Here is a 23,287-nt window from a genome sequence, read left to right as displayed (position 1 = left end):
GTCTAGACCACATTTATTGAAAATATCCACCAACTCCTTATAGTAAATAGAACCATACATTACATTATTGGGAAACTTAAAGACCCTTAGGCCCTTAGGCACTATTTCTTTCCCAATACATTCATGCAAATATTCATTTTCTATAACCAGTGCCCTATATTTATACATTAGATTACTTAGGTTATTCAGTTTTTGCTTATAAGTCCCGTTTACAAGATTAAACCCACTAGAATTATTGACTTGAAAATCAATACTGGGTTTGGAGCGTAACCATTCCATATTGTTAATGGTTACATTTAAAGCTCCTACATGATTCACAGTACCTGGATTATCCTCAATGTCAACATTGCTGTTATTACGTTCCTCTCTCCCCTGTCGACCAGGGAAACCATCCGCAGTGTGTTGTTTGAACTAAGGCGTTTATATGTTTGGAGAACTGTGTGTTTTGGATCAATAAACGATTGTCCTGAAACCTTTTTGTCTCAAGAACTGGACTCTGCAGTGGTGTGGGGCTACATCCGTTTTTCTGCTGATTTAGTCGAGTTTCATATTGTATTTGACTAGATTAGCGTTAATTGGGTTAGAGTTAATTGGGGGTGGGATTTGGGATGGTTAGCAGATGATTGGTTGTAGGGAGTGGTCAGATGATATGGTGTTGGAATAAATGCAGAGGTAGTGGAGGTGGATGAGAAATGGGGCAGGGTAGGGGAGCGGAGTGAGCCGAGTGGAGCGAGGTGAACAGATCGGGCCGACACAGACCCCTGAGGCTGTATAGTCAATTTGTCATGGTTTTCCAGATATTTTCCAAAGGTAAGGTATGATAGGGGGCAGGATAGGCTGATGTCCTACACCTTGGCTTTATTTAAATTTATTTTATGCAGTACCCTAGCCTTAGCTACTGGAATACATGGGACACATTTCAAATCAGTGCTGCGGACCCTCCGAGTGGTATTGTACAGAGTTAAATCTACAGATTGTACAGCATTAACAGTTGAAGAGTTATTAACCTTGTTCCTTGTAGTTAACACACTAAAAACAGTTTTGTTGTGTGTTGTTAGGCCGTTTGCAGGTAGCAGCCTCCTAGCATGACGTGCCTTTCAAGTTTTTTTGGGGGGGGCAGGCTGGTTAGGGCGGACAAGAGAGTTTTACTGTCATTAGGAAGGAGAAGGAGATAAGGGAAAGATTAGGGCAAGGAAAAGCAGAAATTAGGTTTAGGTTACTTCAACAGTTAATTTATTTAAATAAACAGTACAAATGCACTTCTCAAATCGTAATACATTTTAAGCCAGTTACATATTATATATCATAGCAGCATAAATAGATTGTGTTTGCTTTAAAGTACCTAAAATGTTAAGGCGGCTGGAGTAAGACCAGTCCCTTAGAGTGGAACAGTCCAAACAATGTTAACAGATTTTTGTGCTCTGAAAAAGTAGATAAGCATATTCAAATAGGGCTAGGTACAGCAGTCCGTCTCCGTTTACAGTAGGACTCTGCAAAGCATCTAGATTCAGCAGTCCCTGTCCATGCAGCTGTTCCAACACATTTAGAGCAATGAATGGGTTTTGAAGCCTTTATGAGCACTAACAATGCACTTCAATTCAGTTAGAAGGCACCTTAAAAATAGCTTCTCATGTACAATTTTCTAGCATTTAATCATGCACCCTTTATTTCCTAGAGACTATAGCTATAAGCTTAAGCACACTCTATATCAAATGTATATACTTCGTAACATCTGCTTTATCGTCTGTTAACATTTATCTGAACTTTTTGGGCGGTAATGACTTAAACCATAAAGCATTTAACCGTGCACTTTTTATTGCACTGAGAACATAGCAACAAGATTAAATGCACTTATATGTACATACTTTGTAACAGCTGCTTTATCGTCCGCTAGCATTTAGCTGTACTGTTTTGGTGGTTATGACCTAAATAATAAATTATTTAATCATGCACCCTTTATTTCTTTGAGAACACAGCTACAAGCTTAAATGTACTCTATAGCATATGTAAATACTTTGTAACAGCTGCTTTATCATCCACTAGCATTTAGCTGTACTGTTTTGGCGGCTAGGACATTAAATGTTTCCTTGAAAACATAGCAACAAGCTTAAATGCACTTATAGCATATGTACATACCTTGTAAAAGCTGCTTTATCATCCGCTAGCATTTAGCTGTACTGTTTTGGCGGTTATGACCTAAATAATAAATTATTTAATCATGCACCCTTTATTTCTTTTAGAACACAGCTACAAGCTTAAATCCACTCTATAGCATATGTAAAACTGTGTTACAACTGCTTTTTCATCTGTTAGAATTTAGCTGTACATGTGTGGCAGTTATGACTTAAATCACCCGTAATGTTTAACGTTACACCCCTTGTTGCTTTTGGAAATAGCTACAGACTGTTGTAAACTACAGGGCATCCTAGCCACGTGATCATGTATTAGTATGCTAGTGCATTAGCAAATGTTTAACATTACACTCCTTGTTATATCTGCAAAGAATAGCTACAAACTGTTTTACAGTAATAGGCACATTTGGCACCTAAGCAGATATAAGTAACCAACTAAAACAGCAGTCATAGCAGGCGATAACTTCGCGTCATGGATAAACATTCAACATTTACATATATTGAGCTAGATATAACAATTGAAGAGGAAAACACATAGCAGGGTGATCTTACCACTGGGGATGATGTTTGCGAGCACTGATAGTGTGTAAGTGGTGTATGCTAGGGAAACAGCAATCTGATTGTGGCATATACAGTGACTTAGTCCCCACACAGACCCTGAGGCTGTAGAGACAATCTGTCATGGTTTTCCAGATATTTTCCAAAAGGTAAGGTATGATAGGGGGCAGGATAGGCTGATATCCTACACCTTGGCTTTATTTAAATTTATTTTATGCAGTACCCTATGCCTTAGCTACTGGAATACATGGGACACATTTCAAATCAGTGCTGAGGACCCATCGAGCGGTATTATACAGAGTTAAACCTACAGATTGTACAGCATTAACAGTCGAAGAGTTATTAACCTTGTTCCTTGTAGTTAACACACTACAAATAGTTTTGTTGTGTGTTGTTAGGCCATTTTCAGGTAGTAGCCTCCTACCGTTGCGTGTCTTTCAAGTTTTGGGGGGCAGGCTGGTTAGGGCGGACAAGAGTGATTTACTGTCCCTTGTTCCTTGTAGTTAACACACTAAAAACAGTTTTGTTGTGTGTTGTTAGGACATTTGCAGGTAGTAGCCTCCTAGCTTGGTGTGCCTTTCAAGTTTTGGGGTTGGTTAGGGCGGACAAGAGAGTTTTACTGTCTTGCTGGGGATGGTGTCCACGAGCACTGATTGTGATGAGCATTCTGTGGAAATGGCAAGTTATGGGTGTACTATGGGTGTGGCATTTGAGCATTTTGTGAATATGGCAGTTGATGTGAATTCTGCAGGTGTGCTAGATAATGTGTATACTCTGACTGTAGCACTTGATGAGCATTCTGTGGGTATGACAGGTGATGAGCGTCCCACAGGTACATTACGGGGAGTATGCTATGGATATGACAGTGAGCATTTTGTGGGCATGGCAGGTGATTGATATACTATGCATATGGCTGTTGAACATTCTGAGAGCTTGGTAGGTGATGGATATATTATATGCATTGTGGTAGAACATTCTGTGGGGATGGCAGGTGATGGACACACTATGTGCACAGCTGTTGAACATTCTGTGGGCATAGCAGGTGATGGATATACTCTGTGTATGGCTGTTGAAGATTCTGTTGATATAGCAGTTAATAAGCTTTCTGTGGGTGTTTCAGATGATGCATACACTGATAAGTGGAAGTTGGGCATTCCGTGGGAGTGATATGTAATGGGTATTCTGCAGGGCAGAGTAGTAGGTGACTAGGAAACTATGGGAGGGTAAGTATGCTGTGTAAGTGGGATCTATCCATTTACTGAGAAGTTGTTGATCAAATACCAGTTAGTTAAATTCTGAACAACGAATCTTATGAGTTTTGCTATGTAACCTCCTTTGAGATGTAGTGAACTTGAATTAATTATATTAAATTATTGTCTGTTAAGCTTAAATTACTTACAGGAGACATCAGAAGGCTTGCATTTTATCTACTGGGAGTGATGGCTGATAAAGATGTTGCAGGAGTGGTGAGTGGTAAGAATGCTGTGGGAGCACAGAATTGTTGTGGGAGAGATAGGTGATAAGGATGCAGTGGAAAGGTGGGTGATAAGGATGATGTGAGAGTGGTGAGGGATAAGGATGCTGTGGGAGTGGTGAGGGATAAGGTTGCTGTGGGAGTGATGAGGGATAAGGATGCTGTAGGAGTGGTGAGGGATAAGGATGCTGTGGGAGTGGTGAGGGATAAGGATGCTGTGAGAGTGGTGAGGGATAAGGATGCTGTGGGAGTGGTGAGGGATAAGGATGCTGTGGGAGTTGTGAGGGATAAGGATGCTGTGGGAGTGGTGAGGGATAAGGATGCTGTAGGAGTGGTGAGGGATAAGGTTGCTGTGGGAGTGGTGAGGGATAAGGATGCTGTATGAGTGGTGAGGGATAAGGATGCTGTAGGAGTGGTGAGGGATAAGGATGCTGTGGGAGTGGTGAGGGATAAGGATGCTGTAGAAGTGGTGAGGGATAAGGTTGCTGTGGGAGTGATGGATGATAAGGTTGCCATTGTAAAGGTGTGTGATAAGGATGTTGTACCAGTGGTTGGTATTAAGAATGCTGTGGGAGTGGTGTGTGATAAGTATGCTGTTTGAACAATGGATGATAAGGATGCTGTGGGATAGGTGGGTGATAAGGATGCTGTGGGATAGGTAGGTGATAAGGATGCTGTGGGAGAGGTGGGTGATAAGGATGCTATGGGATAGGTGGGTGATAAGGATGCTCTGGGATAGGTAGGTGATAAGGATGCTGTGGGATAGGTAGGTGATAAGGATGCTGTGGGATAGGTGGGTGAAAGGATGCTGTGGCATAGGTGGGTGAAAGGATGCTGCGGGATAGGTGGGTGAAAGGATGCTGTGGCATAGGTGGGTGAAAGGATGCTGCAGGATAGGTGGGTGAAAGGATGCTGTGGCATAGGTGGGTGAAAGGATGCTGTGGCATAGGTGGGTGAAAGGATGCTGCGGGATAGGTGGGTGAAAGGATGCTGTGGCATAGGTATGTGAAAGGATGCTGCAGGATAGGTGGATGAAAGGATGCTGTGGCATAGGTGGGTGAAAGGATGCTGTGGGATAGGTGGGTGAAAGGATGCTGTGGCATAGGTGGGTGAAAGGATGCTGCGGGATAGGTGGGTGATAAGGATTCTGCAGGATAGGTGGGTGATAAGGAAGCTATGAGATAGGTAGGTGATAAGGATGCTGTGGGATAGCTAGGTCATAAGGATGCTGTGGGAGAGGTGGGTGATAAGGATGCTGTGGGATAGCTAGGTGATAAGGATGCTGTGGGAGAGGTGGGTGATAAGGATGCTGTGGGATAGCTAGGTGATAAGGATGCTGTGGGATAGCTAGGTGATAAAGATGCTGTGGGAGAGGTGGGTGATAAGTATGCTGTGGGAACAATGGATGATAAGGATGCTCTGGGATAGGTGAATGATAGGGATGCTGTGTGAGTGGAGGGTGATAACTTTGTTATTGGAATGGTGCTTGACAAGGATGCTGTGGGAGAGGTGGGTGATAGGGATGCTGTGGGAGAGGTAGGTGATAAGGATGCAGTCGGAGAGGTGGGTGATAAGTATGCTGTGGGATAGGTGAGTGATAAGGATGCTGTGGGAGAGGTGGGTGATAGGGATGCTGTGGGAACAATGGATGATAAGGATGCTCTGGGATAGGTGGATGATAGGGATGCTGTGTGAGTGGAGGGTGATAACTTTGTTATTGGAATGGTGCTTGACAAGGATGCTGTGGGAGAGGTGGGTGATAGGGATGCTGTGGGAGAGGTAGGTGATAAGTATGCTGTGGGAACAATGGATGATAAGGATGCACTGGGATAGGTGGGTGATGGGGATGCTGAGGGAGTGGAGGGTGATAAGACTGTTATTGGAATGGTGCTTGACAAGGATGCTGTGGGAGACGTGAGAGGTGAGGATGCTACGAGTGTGAAAGATGATGAAAATGCTGTTGCAAGTGAAGATTTGAGCCATGGCTCATGGAAATTTAAGAAGAATTACATATTAGTAGAGATAAGTTATACATATTTTGAAGGTAATTGTAAAAGTGATCAATGAATATTTATTGTGGAATGATGAGGGCATTTTGTTTGTAGGATGTAAACTGGCAAATTTTTCTTGTAAGCAGAACTAAAAGTAATAAAAGCAAGAGCATTCATTCATTCGGGAAGAATGCTACAGGCAAAAGACAGACAGAAAGACAGAAGCTTCAAAGGGAATGTATCTGTACATTTTAAACAGTTATTTCTTTAATTTACATTGTTAAATGGCTTAGTGCTGTTGAATCAGACGCTCCTTTACAAGGAAGATGCAGGGTGAAAACTTCCAAACTTTAGGTGTGCATCTTACAGCAGCAACTCAGCTTTAGTTAAATGGGTTAGAAACAAGGGGGGAGACCAAAGTAAGCAGTGAAGACTCATACATACATACATATAGAGAAATGCAAACACTTAGATGGCAGCTCCTATTGGGGGTGGACTCTGCACCTGGGTTAAATGACAGCTTAAATTTAAAATGTGCTTTGAGATGGCACTGTTAATCTTGGGTTTCACTACAGTCTTGTTTTTTGCATTGTTCCTGTTAATTGTCCTGATATATTCTAGCAGTCAAGTAGTATCCTGTTAATGTTCTGCTTTTATTGGTTCTGTTCTGTTTTATTGCTTTGGTTGCTAGTATTTGTTTCAAAGTATTGCATTACTAAGCTCATTTCTGAAGAAGTTCTTGGATATGACAGAATGAAAGCACTAAAATAAATTGGTTCTAGTGATGTTGGTCTTTTTTCTTTTTGTTATGCCGAAGAAGTTTAATATATATGTACATATGTATATATATATATATATATATATATATATATATATATATATATATATATATACATACATACATATATGGTTCCACTTTTTAATTTTGAAAGCCCAAAATCTCGACTTTCAAAATACCAATCACAGAAAGTCGAAATTTTGGAATCTCAAAATAAAAAATTGGAGCAAAGAAAAAAAAATAAAACAAGTAAAACAATGCTTTTGCAGGGGGCAAGCCCCCCTGCACCCCCCAGACCTCCCTACTTAAATATTCCAACTCCAAGATTGCACTACAGTGAAGAGAACGGTAATGCTTCTGTTCCACTTACCATTCTCTTCACTGTAGCGTGATTTTGGAGATGGTATATTTAAGTTGCAGGGGGTGTGAGGGGTGCAGGGAAACATTCTTTTAGTTGCTTTTTTTTTATTTCCACTTTTTAATTTCAAGATTCAAAAATCTTGATATTTTGAGTTCGGTATTTCAAAACTCGAGATTTTGGGCTTTGGAAATTAAAAAGTGGACCTATATATATATATATATATATATATATATATATATATATATATATATATATATATTTATACATATACACACGTGTGTGTGTGTATGTATTTCTATATGTATGTGTGTGTATGTATACACGCCTAAACTGTTGTGCATAGGAAGGGCCCATGTATGTGCACTTATTATCCACAGCAACAGCATCCAGCACCAAATTATTAACTCAGAAACACCTTTATTATGAAGAATAAACAAAGCAGACTATGGTTTTGCCTTAGATGGGTTATTCAGTGCAATCTAAACTCATTTTTACAGCTCTGATTTAAATTAGGTGGTTCTTCCTACCTAACTGATCATGTCCATTATATACATCCAGTTCCTTTGAGTTTTAAAAAAACAACCAATTCTGTCAAGGGTTACCAACTGTTTAACAATTGTTCCTATATTATTATTCCATTTTAACTATTTTTTTTATCTCTTTTGCAATTAATGTCACCAAGATGCTGATGTTTTGGTACTGTCTCTCTTTACTCCAACACTTTCAAAACAAACAGGGAAAAATGTGCTAATTGTTTTCCTTTTCTATATGCCATCCTACATGTATGTGGCACTATTAAACTAAAGCATTTATCATTGGATAAAAGGGTTGACTGTCTTAAAAAGTCAGCGTCTCATATTGTAATTGTACACATTGCACTAACTAATACATGGGATATGTTAATTCTAATTAAAAGTGGTTGTTATAGTATATGGCAGTGTGCCACTGTGGGTGGGGGATTATGTGGGAGAAATAGCTCCTATGTAGAAACAAAGAATTGTCCTCCATGTAAATGATATCAAATGCAAGAGAGAAGAAGTGCCTTATTTATATGAACAGATGTTAAGACACCTGGAGGCCATTTATACCCCTTTAAGCTTTACTTTATTATGAATAGTTATAATATTAGCTCCCAACTTACCTCTCAACTGTCCAGATTTTCACAGAATGTCCAGATTTTTGCCTCATATTTTTAGTCTTCTTCTCATAAAATTTGTAGTTTTCTGGCAAATATCTGGGATGATCTGAGGACTGAAGTCACTAAATAATGATACATATTTGAATTATAGACTTCATGTCCTTCAGAAAATGCACACTAACTGAAATACTGTTATTCTAGCAAATTTATGGGTTTATAAGAGCATTAATTAAAATATGTCCCTATTTGTGGGCCTTTCCCTCATTATTTCAGGCTTTGTCCAGATTTCTTGCGCTGAGAGGTTGAGATGTATGGCTCACATCATGTAACTGAAACAAAAAAAAAAAAAGAATTTTAAACAGTAAGCAAAGCATATGGTTAGTTAATTTGGGGGTAGATAAATACCTAGGATTAAATTAATTGATATGATAGTTACATATTATATGAAGATTAACAAACGTTTTCCTGAAGGGCGGCCATGGTGGTGCAGTGGTTAGCATTGCCGCCTCACAGCAAGAGGTTCTCCGGTTCGATCCTCAGCTGGGGTGCCTTCTGTGCGGAGTCTGCATGTCCTCCCTGTGGTCGCGTGGGTTTCCTCCGGGTGCTCCGGTTTCCTCCCACATCCCAAAGACGTGCTGCAGGTGGATTGGACACTCTAAATTGGCCCTAGGTGTGCGTGTGAGTGTGCCTTCTGTGGAAGGTTGGGTGCCGGGCTGGCAACTCGACACCGTAAAACTCCACTGCCATTCAATGTGCGGACAAGGTGATCCACTGTGGCGACCCCTAACCGGGAAAAAGCCGAAAGAAGAAGAAGAAGAACAAACGTTTTCCTGAACTTTGGAATGCTATGCAATGTGTTATCTGAACAGTAGAGGGCATTGCAGCATAGTAAGCATTGAATATAATGCATGGATTCATAGGTTAAGTACTAGGCTAGCTGTCTTGTGGGCTATTTTAAGCCTAGTCAGATTCCCCACGGGCTTGTAGGGTCTAATATAATGATAATGTTCAGAAAAAAACACACTCAGACTCCACCAAAATAATTTTAGCAGTTTTGTCTGTATTCAAACAAAGATTTCAGAATAGCATTCAAAATCACGTCTTACACACACACACGCACACTCACACACACACACACACATATATATATATATATATATATATATATATATATATATATATATATAAAATATATAATATATATATATAATATATATATATATATATAAAAACAAACAAACCATGTGACTAATTTCATCAGACATAATTCTATTAAATAGCAGGAAGATTATTTTTTTTATCCTGAATGTTGGAGAAATGTTTTAATGCTCTTGCTGTTTCTAGCTCAAAGGTATTTTACAAGTGCATTAAAAAAACAACCAACTGTTCTTGAATTTCTGTTAGGAGATTTTTAAAATAGGGGTAGAAATGTGTTCATGCATTACATTTTCGCACTTCTGTTGCATTACTACCCCTTGATTTGTTTATTTGTTATATATTGCAGCATACAAACACTTCATAAAAACTTTGAGCACAAGAGATCACAACTTGTGTGTGTAAGACTTTTTTCTGTAAAACTGCTGCAGTTGCAGAAAATACAATTTATAAGTAGATCACAACAAAATATGCGGTCAGCCATTAGGGTTGCCATTTTTAGATGCCCAAAGTGGGATGTTCTTAGTTAAACTTATAATTATTTTTGTTATAGTAACAAAATAAAGACCCTGATGGGATTGTTTGTACTGCTATGTATTATATCATGATGACTTAAAAGTAGTATCAAAGCTTTCTTTGGCATTTAGAGAAAAGTCCAAACATATTTTTTTCTGTAAAATATCAAGACATTTGCCATTTTCCTGTCCCCCTCCCCTGCAGAACAGAACTGCTCATATCAGCACTCCTGTATAGACTGTATTGATACTGTTTCTCTCCCTTTCTGCCATAAAAACAGTTTCTTTTTATAGCAGCTGCTCACAACAACCCAACTAATTCCCTATTTATTTATTTGTATTTGTTTTCCAGGGTAGAGCACTGTTCTCCATGAACTGTTTTCAGACTCAGCCTGGGAGCAGTGTTGTCAAATGATTTGCTCAGTCACATAGTTAGACAATAGAAGCTTAAGGAAAGAATAGTTGTTTAAAATATTACCATAACCATAGATGTCCTTCTCTTTTATGTTGCAATATTCTTTACATATGGGTTGTATTCCACCCAATGACTGGATGTCCAACCAGTATACAAAAGCTTAAAGCCAGTGCCTGTATGTGGGACATCACATGTAGACACAGACAATGTCAGCCATAAAAGGGATGTCCACATATACCATCTTCAGAATAAGAAAGCCCCATGAGAAGGGTAATCCAAAAGGAGCCTAGGGAGATCATTCTAGGAAATAGCAAGTTGTAGGGGGAAGGCAGGAGGGATAGAATACTGCAACATAGAAGAGAAGGACATTTATCATTATGGTAAGATTTTACACAACTATTCTATGTCCTTCTATTCAGTGTTGCAGTTTTCTTTACATGTGGGAGAGTCCAAAAGCTGAAAGAGAACCCAGGGAGGAGGACAGAGTAGGGGAAAACTATGATGAAACATTTTCCAAGAATCCATGCAGCATTGCCCTAGCAAATCTATGATCTTTTGGAACTGATAAGACAAGTAAGTGTTTCAAATCCTGGAGTTCCTTACCTTTTTCTTGCATTGATTTAAAGAATTCTGAAGCAGCTTTGCTAAAGAGGGAGGAATTATCCAGAGGACTATCAAGAAATGTTGCTTTAATGTCATCAGGAAGTGCCAGGAGATGTAACCAGAAATGTCTTCTGAGAATAGAAGCAGAAACTGCTGCTCTGGCAGTGGCTCAACTGCATCATAACTACACTTGACTGAGTGTCTCGCTATCTGAGAGGAGGCCAATAAGAGAGAAAGAACCTGTGACTTAGCATCTGCATCAGACAATGGGGAAAGAACCTGGGTGGCCTGATTTAGTAAAACCAGAGAATACCTAGCCATGTGTGTGTTTGGTAATTAATTGGCCTAACAGCCAAGGTAAAATATAGTCCTTCTTACCCAGCCTATCCAAAATTTTACTTTCCTTATCAGAAGAAAGCAGTTTAGTAGAGGGGGGATAACTGAGAAGATTTATCTGAAGTAATGGAAACCACAGCAGGGTCAGCTGAGGGACTCTTAAAAAGAAACTTGCAATCCTCAGGGACCTTATAGAAGCAATCAGATTTTTTGGGGTAGGAGCTTGAGAGTCAGGGGTCTTAGAAGCTGCTTTAAAGGCATCTAAGAAGGCTGGAATTTGCCTTGCACACCTACATTTCCCTTCCTGGGTGACATTAACAAAACAAAAGGCAGTAGCAATATGTTAAATCCCCTATCTGAATCTGGAAGATGAAACCAATAGTTTCCAATAGCAGACTAGATGTATGAGTCAAATGGTGGCGAAAAAGTTCTGAAGAATGTAGGTGAGGATGTCCCTTTTATGCCGGACATTGTCTGTACCGTCCTGTGACATCCCACATACAGGCAGTGCCTCTAAGCTAATCTATATAGGCAGGATGTCAGGTTGTTGGGCAGAATACAACCCATATGTAAAGAATACTGCAACACTGAATAGAAGGATATTCAAACTTTGCACTGCTGAACCATAGGAACCAGCTCGTTAAATCCTCTAAGCCAACTACCAGACTATATAAGATTATAGGCAGTTCTGGACAGAGCAAACTACAGATATTGTAGGAGAGGGTGGACCTTTCATTTAAGAAGGGGCTCAGGTGCTGGTGGAGCTTTTTTCGGGGGGGGGGTGGTAGTGTTCCTCACATCGTGTCATCTATTCTGAGGGAGTATAGTAGTTCACTCAGCTGCACTGCTGGATCCCATTAAAGCAAGGGAAAATGGCATGAACAGTCAAACAGACAGACAACTGAGGACTTGCTTTAGGCTTTTCCTATGCTGCTTCAATAGTAGTCCTCCAAGGGGGGTGGGGTCATATATAAGATGTATGCACATCCTGCCACTAGGAAAGAACTGCTGTACCTCTGTGTCATTGAGCGCACACGTCAGCTGTCAAGAGGAAGGAAGGTGTAGTACACTAAAAATGGCCTCTCATGGTCATCTCTTATTCAGTCGATGGGAAACAAATGAGCCTAATGGGTTGTGAGGAGGACTAATGGTGAGTAAGCAGCAGAGGATAAACAGTCAATAAAAACTCCCTGGCATAATAGCAGTGATTCATGATCGGAAAAGAGTTCCAGTCAGGTTCAGTGCTAGAACGTATCAATAACTGAAGCTTATTGAAGGTATCGAAGTAAGAAAACTGAATGGAATAGACTGCTAAATGTCATGGTAAGTCACAAGGCAGGGCAAATTAAGGAACTGTTTTAATCCTTGGGACGTAAACAATTGGAATAAAAAGGATCATTACTAACAAATGAAGCTAGGTGAAAATAATTCCAAGCTGTGCATATTTAATACATGTCTTGACAAATGGAGCTTTGTGAAGTTATTACCTGAAATACCTTCAGCTGCCAAAGTGTTCTTCAGCGCTGTAGCAGAAATAGCTGAAGGGCTAGATACTCCTGTCATCTCAACTGATACCGTTTGTAGTCTAGGGTGTTGCCAAGCAGGAACTTGACAGATGTCTGACTTAACTACTAGAGAGACTGACACAAAGTTGTTTAAAGCTAAATAAAAGTAAATTCCATATCCATTTAAGTTCTTTTTGGTATATGGAATGCATTTTAACTTCTGCAGGGCTTAAACCTGATGGTGACAAATTTAAAGCAGTTGTTAATATGGACAAGTTTCATGACAATTCACTTTTTTTGTGCTTCCTAGTAAGGTGCAACATATTTCCAAGATCATCCCTAACTTTTCATATGCACCAGTGCTACTGACGTAGCATAGTTTTAGTTAGAAGAGGAAGTGAAAAGATTTCAAATGGTTAAACATCTGGTCAGTACAGTATCTACGCTTAAATTCTGTGATGTGTTACAACCTGTTAACCTGCAAGTATTAGTCAGTCAAGGTGTATAATCTCTGCAGGAACAGAGCCCAGTAGCTTATGGATCAGTAATGCTAACATTATAGGTTCATTGGTTCATCGATAAGTACTACGCTAGCTTCCTTTGTGGGTTATTTTAAACATAGTAGCCCATTCCCCTTTTTGTGCTCGAAATAACCTATCACATTTGATTATAGACTGGCCTTGCCCATCCCATGGTCGATAATTATGCATTACCCTATTGAGAGTAACTGGGATCATACCATAGATAATTTGAGGTGACCCATGCATAAGATAAATTGTTTAGGATCTGTCCATTTAGTAGTACAGGTGACAAACCTGTGGTAAGTTTTCTGTTTCCCATCCATAGATCTAAGTTGTGCATGAAATTGGACAGGGATGAACCTTGCCTTATGTGGATGGGAAGTCTGTTCCCACAGCAGCAGTATCCTCTGTGAAATATACCTGTCCCACCAAACCATTCTGTTGATGTTGCAGAAGAGGCTTAGATCCCTAGGCTGAATGTTTCTGGTTGCATTTGACTTGTTGATGTGCAGTAAATCCATCAGTAATGGGTCAGAGGATGACTCATATGCCAGACAGAGTCCTCCTCTTAGGACTTAGTCTGTAGGATACTGACTATAGTCATAGAGATTTGAGTCAGTTCATTTAGGACATGTTGTTTAGGCCTTGTATCCTTTTTGTAAGGTATCTCTGTTGGTGTTCCAATTGTTGCATGTTATCTTCACAGATACATACCAAAGGGGGTATTATATTCAGTCACTGGCCTAATGAGGGCTGAGTACAGGAGGACAATGACATCCCAAGATCTAGACACAGTCCATGTGTTTATATGCTGTGCAATATAGCAGGGTTCTCTTACAATAAATTTACATGTTGGTCAAAACTTAGGTCATTGTCCAAATCATGAAAAACTGGGTCAACTCTTAGGGGCATATTGTCAATATGGTAGTGCCCTGGAGAAGATGGCTTCCCAAAGGATACACTCATGCATTTTTGGCATTTAGTTTCAGGTAGTGATTTTAACACCAGTTATCTATTTGAGACAAATCATCCTGCAGAATGGTTAAGTCATTTGGGGATTCAATGATTGCTTTTAACTTGTACTCATCTGCAAACTTATTCAGCCAGCATCCTTTAGTATTGGATTTTACTTCAGAAAAGTTGATGCCAAACAAGAGATGTCCCAGCATAGAACCTTGGGGGATCTCTTTGGAGAGGTAACTTCCCATATTTTGATTATCTATGTCCTAGCTGTTAGCCAGTTGGCAATCAAGAAATTTTATAAACTAAAGAAAAGTAAAAAAAAAAAAAGTAATGCTCTGGTTGTTAAACCACACACCTCAAGGAATAAAACCATTCATGTAAATACATCAAAGAAGCGATTTAGAGCTTTCATCCCTTACAGAGACCTTCATCAGAATAATATCAGTGATTACTCCACATCTTTATATAATGAAGACATTGATTGTCTTCATAAAATTTAAAGACACACTACCTCAATAAAAGTGTACTAAAATCCATAAACATATAAAACTTCCTTAACAAACAACCTGATAAATACATGTTTGAAAAGTTTAAATCAATGTAATTTGGTGAACACATAATTCAAAATGGGAAAAGGTGTAAATATGTAAGTGTATGATCCATAAAAATCCCAAAATGCTTGGTGTGCTTTTTATCCAGCAATTTGATCAAATAGATAGATGCTCAGTGAGAACAGGTAATGTAAGCCATAGTCTTTTGGCTATCAGAAGTTTCATAGCAGCAGCTACAGTAAAAAAATAAATAAATCTGATTATAAATCACTCAAGATCATATTCAAAACATCATCCTATAAAAACTGTTGCTATGTTTTGTAAAAATATGACCTGCTGATTCAGTACAAACCTAGCAAACTTAATGCTCATAGCTGACACTCAACATATAGAATATCAGCATGATTGTAAAAAAAATATGTATTTAAGAGAAAGATTAGAAGCTATTTGGCTTTGTGACGTGATACCGACTCTTCCTTTAAGACCAAGTCAAGCAATCAATGAGGTGTCAGGGAAGCCAGGGTGAGTGGACCTACGTGTAGACAGGCTTCAAAAGGGTTACAGATGACAGAAGTGGCATTTGCTGAAGGAGAGGATTAGAAGGAGTTTCCAGCAGCTGCAAATAAACTGGGAGATATTACTACATGCTCTTTTACAGGTGTTTGAGAAATTATTTCCTGAAGTAAGGAGAATAAATTGTCTAGGTAATAATCTCTGCTAAAGCTGGATGGACTTGGGTAAATTGTGATTTCTGTCTCAAGTATTGTTTAAAAATATGGAAAAGTTCAAAAATTTCAGATAGCTGAACAGTGAAAGTGTCTGCACACACTACTAAGATTGTTTATTTCTTAAAAGAACTGTATATAGCAATTGTTTATCCTGATTTGTTATTTCCCAAGCTGATGAAATACCCTTTTTATTTTGTCCCATGAAAATAAACCTGTGTTCTAAAGTCAACATAACTGGCTTTCAGACTGATTCCAAACTACACAGTGAACAAAGTAACTGGTTTAACACTACACAGTGAAGAAAATAACTGGTTTAACACTACACATTGAACAAAATAATGGTTTTACACTACACAGTGAACAAAGTAACTGGTTTCTCACTATATAATGAAAAAGTAAATGGTTCATACTGTACAATGCGGATTCACACTAAGCAATCAAAGTGACTGGTTTCACATTACACAGTGAACAAAGTAACGTGTCACATTACACAGTCAACAAAGTAACTGGTTTCACACTATACAATGAACAAAGTAACTGGTTTCACACTATAAAATGAACAAAAAGAACTGGTTTTATACCACATAACAAACAAAGATGACTTATTTTATGACACAGAATAAATAAAGATAGTATAAATGTCTTTTTTTTGACAAGTCCCTTCAGGATCTTAAAGTGTGTGAAAAGATGACTTTGAACTACAGTTACTGTGAGATGTAATTATATCTTGAGGGTCAGATACTAAGTCATTATAAACATTTGAAGTTATCTCTATTATATACATATTAGTTTTCTTATAGTCAAGGCATATTGTTTGAAGGTGATACTAGCATTATGCCTACCTAGCATGAGAGCATGAAAATTGAATTAATGAGTCACTTTTAGACATGAACAAAGATAAAGAAAGGGTATTTGGTTTTGTTTATTAGCCTAGCATGTCTGAACCACTAGAGCAAATGAAATAGAGATGCAAAGTTTGCAACATTTTCAGAAAACAGAATCAGATTAAAGAAACGCTACCCTGTGATAGTCCAGTTTTACCATGGATGAACATGGGGTAAGACTTAAGTCAGTACAAAGATGCATACTATTTCTTTAGTGGAGATTAGTTCTTGAATGTCCACAATTGTGCAGTTCCAGGAGATGAAAAATCAAAGTGCTGTTACACTACTGAAATCTATGCTAGACCTGGAACTGATGAAGTAACATCAGGTAATGTTCCTTACTTTGTTAGTCTGGATTATTAAATTCTGTGAATCAGCTGGTGTTCATGCACATTATCTCAAATGCTAGTTATCCGCAAAGCTACTAATCTAAAGGGTGAATAATGTCATCAACAAGCATGACAACTGTTAACTGTCAGAGTGTTTTTTTTAAATTCTGGAATTATTAATATGCCATCCAGATGTCTAGTTAACAGGTAGATATCTAAAATTAAAATTACCAACATCATTTTCTCAGCTATTACCTGACAGTCAACAAACTGATATTAAATTGTTACAGAAAAGTCAATGCAAACAGAAGTTTTACTCTGACAGATTATCAAAAAGCTTTCAGTTTCATAGAAAAATGAACAAATTCAGGATTCTTTTGGTGTTAGGACTTCAGTTTAAGGCACTATTATCTGTCTTATATAACTGTCTGGATTGTATCTGTTACAAGGTCCTGATTTCCAGGTGATCAAAAGAAACAGGAAATATTTGACTAAACACTGGTTTCCAAGACATAATCAGTTGACTATGAGCCAAAGCAAGGAAGCTTATTATCCCACAGATTAAGAGCAAACACCGCCTTCTCAGAAAGAAATTGTGCAGCTCCATTACAGTGAGAAATTACATTAGTGGCTGACCGTAATGCTGACAAGATTAAGTTTTCACCTGACATCCAAACTGCTAAAAGTCACAGTTCAAACCAAGATGTTGAGTCCAGTTAGACAAGGTTTGGGAGACTGATTAAAAACAATTTGCAATAGTGACTGCATAAATTGGAAAAAATGGCAAATCTGAATTTTTCAAAGACAGAATATCTTGCCTTTTATTATTGAATGTTGTCTGTATGTTTCACATAACACAAAAGGAATAGTCATAGAAAAATATTTTCTGAATGACTGTGTGCAATTTAATGACATGGCATCATTATTTTATAGTGAGGGAGGATATAACTTATACAAGTCGCGTGTGTGTGATTACACTGCCATATGCTGGTGTGCAGTGGTGTCATGGAGTTAACATGTCTTGGCTTGAATACTCCATAATCTTTGACAGTATGTATACTGTTCTGTGTACTCATACTTCAAACATACACATGCACAAACCTGCTTGTACATATATATATATATATATATATATATATATATATATATATATATATATATATATGTGTATACACACACACAAAAAAATCTCTTTAGGGATAATCTTCCCTGCGCATCTTTACTAATGTATGCTAATCCTAACCCAAACCCTACTCCTGTCCCAACCCTACACCTCACCTTAGAAGAAGCCTTTGTGTAACAGTAGCAGTACATACAAGACAGTCGGACACACATCATATACAACGCACATGCACAACTCTGAAGCTGTTTCCTTCCCTACCCTTACTCTAACAATAACCTGCAAACAGTCACACATACACCCCCACCCCTAATGCTGAAACACTCCATATATCCAAGGCCAAAACTTTAAGTATCTCAAAAAAGTTTTGGCATCAGAATCCCAAACCCACACTTACTTTAATCAACACATTTTTTTACACTTGATCTTCCTTGTTTGAATATCTCCAACATGTAGAAAAAAGTAGTTGTAACAGATTTTTCCAAGTACTGAGTTTCTCAAAGAACTGACAATTCAACAGAGTGAAGCAAACCCACGCATATATGTACGTGTTTAAGTGTGGTGTGTATGTGCGTGTGTTTAAGTGTGGTGTGTGTGTGTGTGTGTGTGTGTGTGTGTGTGTGTGTGTGTGTGTGTGTGTGTGTGTATATATATATATATATATATATATATGGATTTATATCACATAATTAACATTTCAGAAAGTCGAGCCACAAAAAACACAAATAAATCAAGAACTTTGTTTTTGTAGGAAGCAAGCCCTGCTCTTCCCCCTACACCCCTGCTAATTAGATACACCATCTTGGAGATCTCACACAGTGAGGAAAGGGGAAATTACCTAATCTACACCATACTGCAATCTCGTTAAAATCAGTCATACCACAATACCATACAGTCAGCCTCTGAAGCCTCGATCATTTTGTCTCGATCTTCTGCAGTACAACATTCTAAGATATTGATTAAATGACATAAACAAACATATATATATATATATATATATATATATATATATATATATATGGTTTACTATCAAAATTCTGCAAATTAGTTTTGAGTAAGTCATTACTCGAACTGAAATACCAAAAATGTTCACATTGTTCGCTCACATCTCCTAATGTGGTAATGTTGCTATGTTGAATTCAACATTATTGACATTACCTGCACATCAGGGGATATACTACCCGTGTTTTGATGGGGGGAAAGCACCCCAACCCCCCTTGCTAATTACATATTGTAACTCTGAGATCGCACTACAAGGAAAAGGGGGAAATTTTCCCGAGCCCTTATGTAGTGCAGTCCAATTGAAACAGTGACGTGCAAAACCATGAATGCAAGCTACATGTAAACATTTCGCTGGGATTTCCACTTACAAACTTTTGCATCTTTATCCTCGACCTTACAAATGACAATAAGGTGACTTTCAGATATTTGATAGTAAACCTATATCTATATATATATATATATGTTTGCATGTAGAGATACCTACACACACACACACACACACACATATATATATATATATATATATATATAGATAGATAGATAGCAGATACGCACACACACACACACACACACACACACACACACACACACACACACACACACACACACACACACACACAAACACACACACACACTGCAATTCCTATTGTGGGTATCTTTTCCCCTGCTCAACAATTCTTGGTTAAACATGTACTTTGACTCAAGAAGGCACCCTGTAACTGGAATAAAAATAAAACTTTTTTTTTTCATTTTCAGACTGTAAGTGGACAGCTGTGATAGTATCATAACATATCTTGGTATTTTGGAGGTTAATATTTTAAAGTCAGTAGTCACACAGGGTAAAATGCTTCCTTTTTTTAGATCATTACATTACAGAGGACACCACTAAACATACTGCTTTTAGCTCCTGCCTCACTACTGTGAGTTGTGTAGCCCATTTGTTGAATAGTACATGTCCAAAATGTTACCAGTATTACTTGACATACTCTTATCTGTAGTAAGAGACTGTCAGCATGTTAAGTGGTTGGCACTTTTATTACTGAGAGGGGAGAGTGAGAAGATGGTGGCCAGTGCCAGTGGAAAAGTGATGAATTAGCACATTGGAAACCTGAATTCATAGGGTTACTTTCAGTACTTTACTGTAAATAAGATTGTAAATGTTGAGATTAAGAGTTTTGGATTATGAGAGCTGATTATGTAAGTACTGGGAAACCTTATTGGGTATTTAGTACCAAATGAGCTTTTTGATATCAACTACTTGCACCAGAATTGGGAGAAGTAAATGGTTGTCTATTTTCATTAAGGAGAACTATAATTACATTTCAAAGCAGACATTTTTAAGTAATTATAGTTTGCGATACATAATGAATTATATTTATTTATTAAATCTGTTATTTATATATTTATTTTGGTAATTTTTTTTGGTGTAATGCATGTGACAGAAAATGCTGCTGCATTAAATATTCGTTTTTATCATGTTTTGATAATATTAGGTCTTTGTTTATTTCCTTAGCTTTATACAGTAACTTTATGAAAGTGCAACACTTAACATTGTGTAGTGCCCTGAGTGTGATGATTATGCTCCAGTATCTGGAAAATTACCCCCTACTTCATTTGTTAAGATCAGCGTCATGCCAGACAGTTAAACTTGTCACTACTCACCAGCGAAGAACAGCAGCACAATTAAAAATGGATTTCTTTCTACTTGCTGTCTGTGCTGGTAATGTTTCCCTGATTTTCTATAATACAAGAGAGTTTGTTACTACCTTTCTGACAGCATTCTGTAACTGATTTATGGCTTTGAAAGCAGGCAAAACATTTAGCACTTTTTTCTGTAATTAGTAGTACACAGAGTAGATAAAGCTGCATACACTGCAAAGAATTTTGATATGAGTTGTTCTCAACAGGGATACTGAAATTCACCTCTAGAGCATCAATCCTGAGGTAAATGTCTTGGCATCTATGTCTTGAACATATGATAAGCTGGTTATGATCCGTGACCCAATCATAATCCTTTGATTAGCTGAGACCTTATGACTGTAGTTGTCTCAGGTCCTGTTGGAATCGGACTTAATATTCCAAGCATAGCAAAACCAAATGAAAACAACATTTATTTAAAAATAAATTTAATATACAATTCAGTTATGATTACTTTTGATATGACTTAAAAAATGGTATTTCTAACTGAAATAATTTTAAAAAAGCTACATGAAATACATTCTTTGATTCTGGTACCATTTCAAAAGATGTTAAAGAAATTCCATATGCCCAGGAACACTGAATGGAGAGAAGGAATATTTTTGTAGACTACTTACATTACAGTAGCAAGTACTATCCCTTTAATATATAATGTGCTTCATAGCCTTCATATTTAATATATGTACACATTTCTTTGGCCTTTCCTTTCTCACAGTGCCTAGTGCTGCCCCCCAGAGTGTTAACGTGGCAGTTGCAGAGAATGGAAATGGTACCGTTGTTATCAGCTGGGAGGCTCCACCACACGATTCCCACAATGGCATTATCAAGGGTTATAAGGTAAGAAGATCAGTGTCCAGTGTTATGTAAACAACACTGGGCTTTTCAATGTAAATGGTAACAAAAATGGTATGCTTTTGGCAGAAATGTATCACAAGAGTCTGTATATCTAAGACAGAAATCTTTATAGAAAAATTGTGTTAAACAAGCTGAAAGGAAATTTAATACTGAATGTTAAATATATTTTAAGGTAGACATTAGACTGTCCAAGGCAATCATTTTGTGCTGCAAACAGTCAGACCACAAGTTTTTGAATTTTGAAGCAACCCTTATGAGTGAACATATCTGTAGAAAAGACAGTAACAATGCTGTACAACCTACTGAACTTGTATTGTAACCATGTATGGAGTAGAGAACATTTAAAGGTAGGAGGAGTTGAAGTTAAGAACTTTGCTCATGTTGTTGTTGTGTCTTTTGGCTTTTCCTGGTTAGGGGTCGCCACAGCGGAACTCTGGTCTGCTAATGATTGGTAGTTGATTTTTACATGCCGAGTTACCAGCCCTGACGCACAACCTTCAACGAAGGTACGCCCATTCACGCATGTCTCCACGCAGAAGACGCTCTAGCTGAGAATCGAACCAGACAGTGTCTTACTGTGAGGCGACAACGCTACCGCAGCACCACCACCGCGGATAAGAACTTTGCTCATAAGGAATAAAAATAAACATTTCAGTTAAAGTTACATGCCCCAGTCTGATTGGGAGAGCTTTGCTCAATAAAATTAATTTAGAATGAGGAAAGGTGAAGTACATAGATTTTTACTATCAATTACAGGAGAAGGTATTGTAACATAAAATTATATTTAAAGAAATAATAGGGCTTTTAAAAGGAACAAGTAGATAGTTTTAGTTATCTGCATGTAGCAAATATGCATTTTTCTTATCGTCTGTTTTGTTAGAAAATTGCAATGAAGCACAGAATTGATAAACCAAAGTCTGAGTTTGTATTAATGCTTTGAAATGAAGAATTTGTAAAGTTAGACATTTTCACAATATGTCCTGTGAATCAAATATGTGCCTATGCAAAAATGTGGCTTATACTTCAAATACTTAGTAAAAGGAAGGTGGTGGTAATTTAATTACTAAATTGTTGAGCTCATGGGTACCCATTGTTAAAAATAAACATTGTGCTATAAATAATATTTAATGAGTTTCCAACCCAATGTGGTTCATGAGTTCTTCCCTGATGTAGCTAGCTATGACATTACTTTAAAGCTGCATCTACACATTTCCTGGCTACAGTAGGCTATGGCTTTTCTCCTGCTGTCATCTTGTGAAGTGTGGATTAATCCTAAATTGTTTACAGGTGCTTGGACTTTATCAACATGAAATACACCTCTAAATGTTATTACCATGTAATATACCTCTGACTGTTATCAGCATGTAAGACACCTCTGAATTTTATTACCATGTGATACACCTCTGAATGTTATCACCATGTGATACAGCTCTGAATGTTATCAGCATGTAATATACCTCTCACTGTTATCAGGGTGTAATACACCTCTGAAAGTTATCACTATACGATACACATCTCAATGTTAACACTATGGGATACACCTCTGAATGTTATCTCCATACGATATACCTCTGAATGTTATCACCATGTGATACACGTCTGAATGTTATCTCCATACGACACACCTCTGAATGTTATCACCATGTGATAACATTCAGAGTTGTATCACATGGTG

General features: G+C 38.0%; 1 protein-coding gene across 4 annotated transcripts in view; it reads left to right on the top strand.

Moving 5' to 3' along the window:
* The window catches only part of ROBO4 (roundabout guidance receptor 4), a 1,497,877-nt gene that overhangs the window by 775,826 nt on the left and 698,764 nt on the right, over positions 1-23,287 (top strand). For all 4 annotated transcript variants that reach the window (XM_044081194.1, XM_044081193.1, XM_044081195.1 and 1 more), the window contains one exon: positions 21,473-21,594. In XM_044081194.1, coding sequence (XP_043937129.1) covers positions 21,473-21,594 — 122 coding nt within the window. The remainder of the gene's footprint in view (positions 1-21,472; positions 21,595-23,287) is intronic.

The sequence above is a fragment of the Protopterus annectens genome, chromosome 8.part0 (assembly GCF_019279795.1).
Source record: "Protopterus annectens isolate FY-2018-M chromosome 8.part0, PAN1.0, whole genome shotgun sequence".
Lineage (NCBI taxonomy): Eukaryota > Metazoa > Chordata > Ceratodontiformes > Protopteridae > Protopterus > Protopterus annectens.
This window is presented reverse-complemented; position numbering and strand designations above follow the sequence as displayed.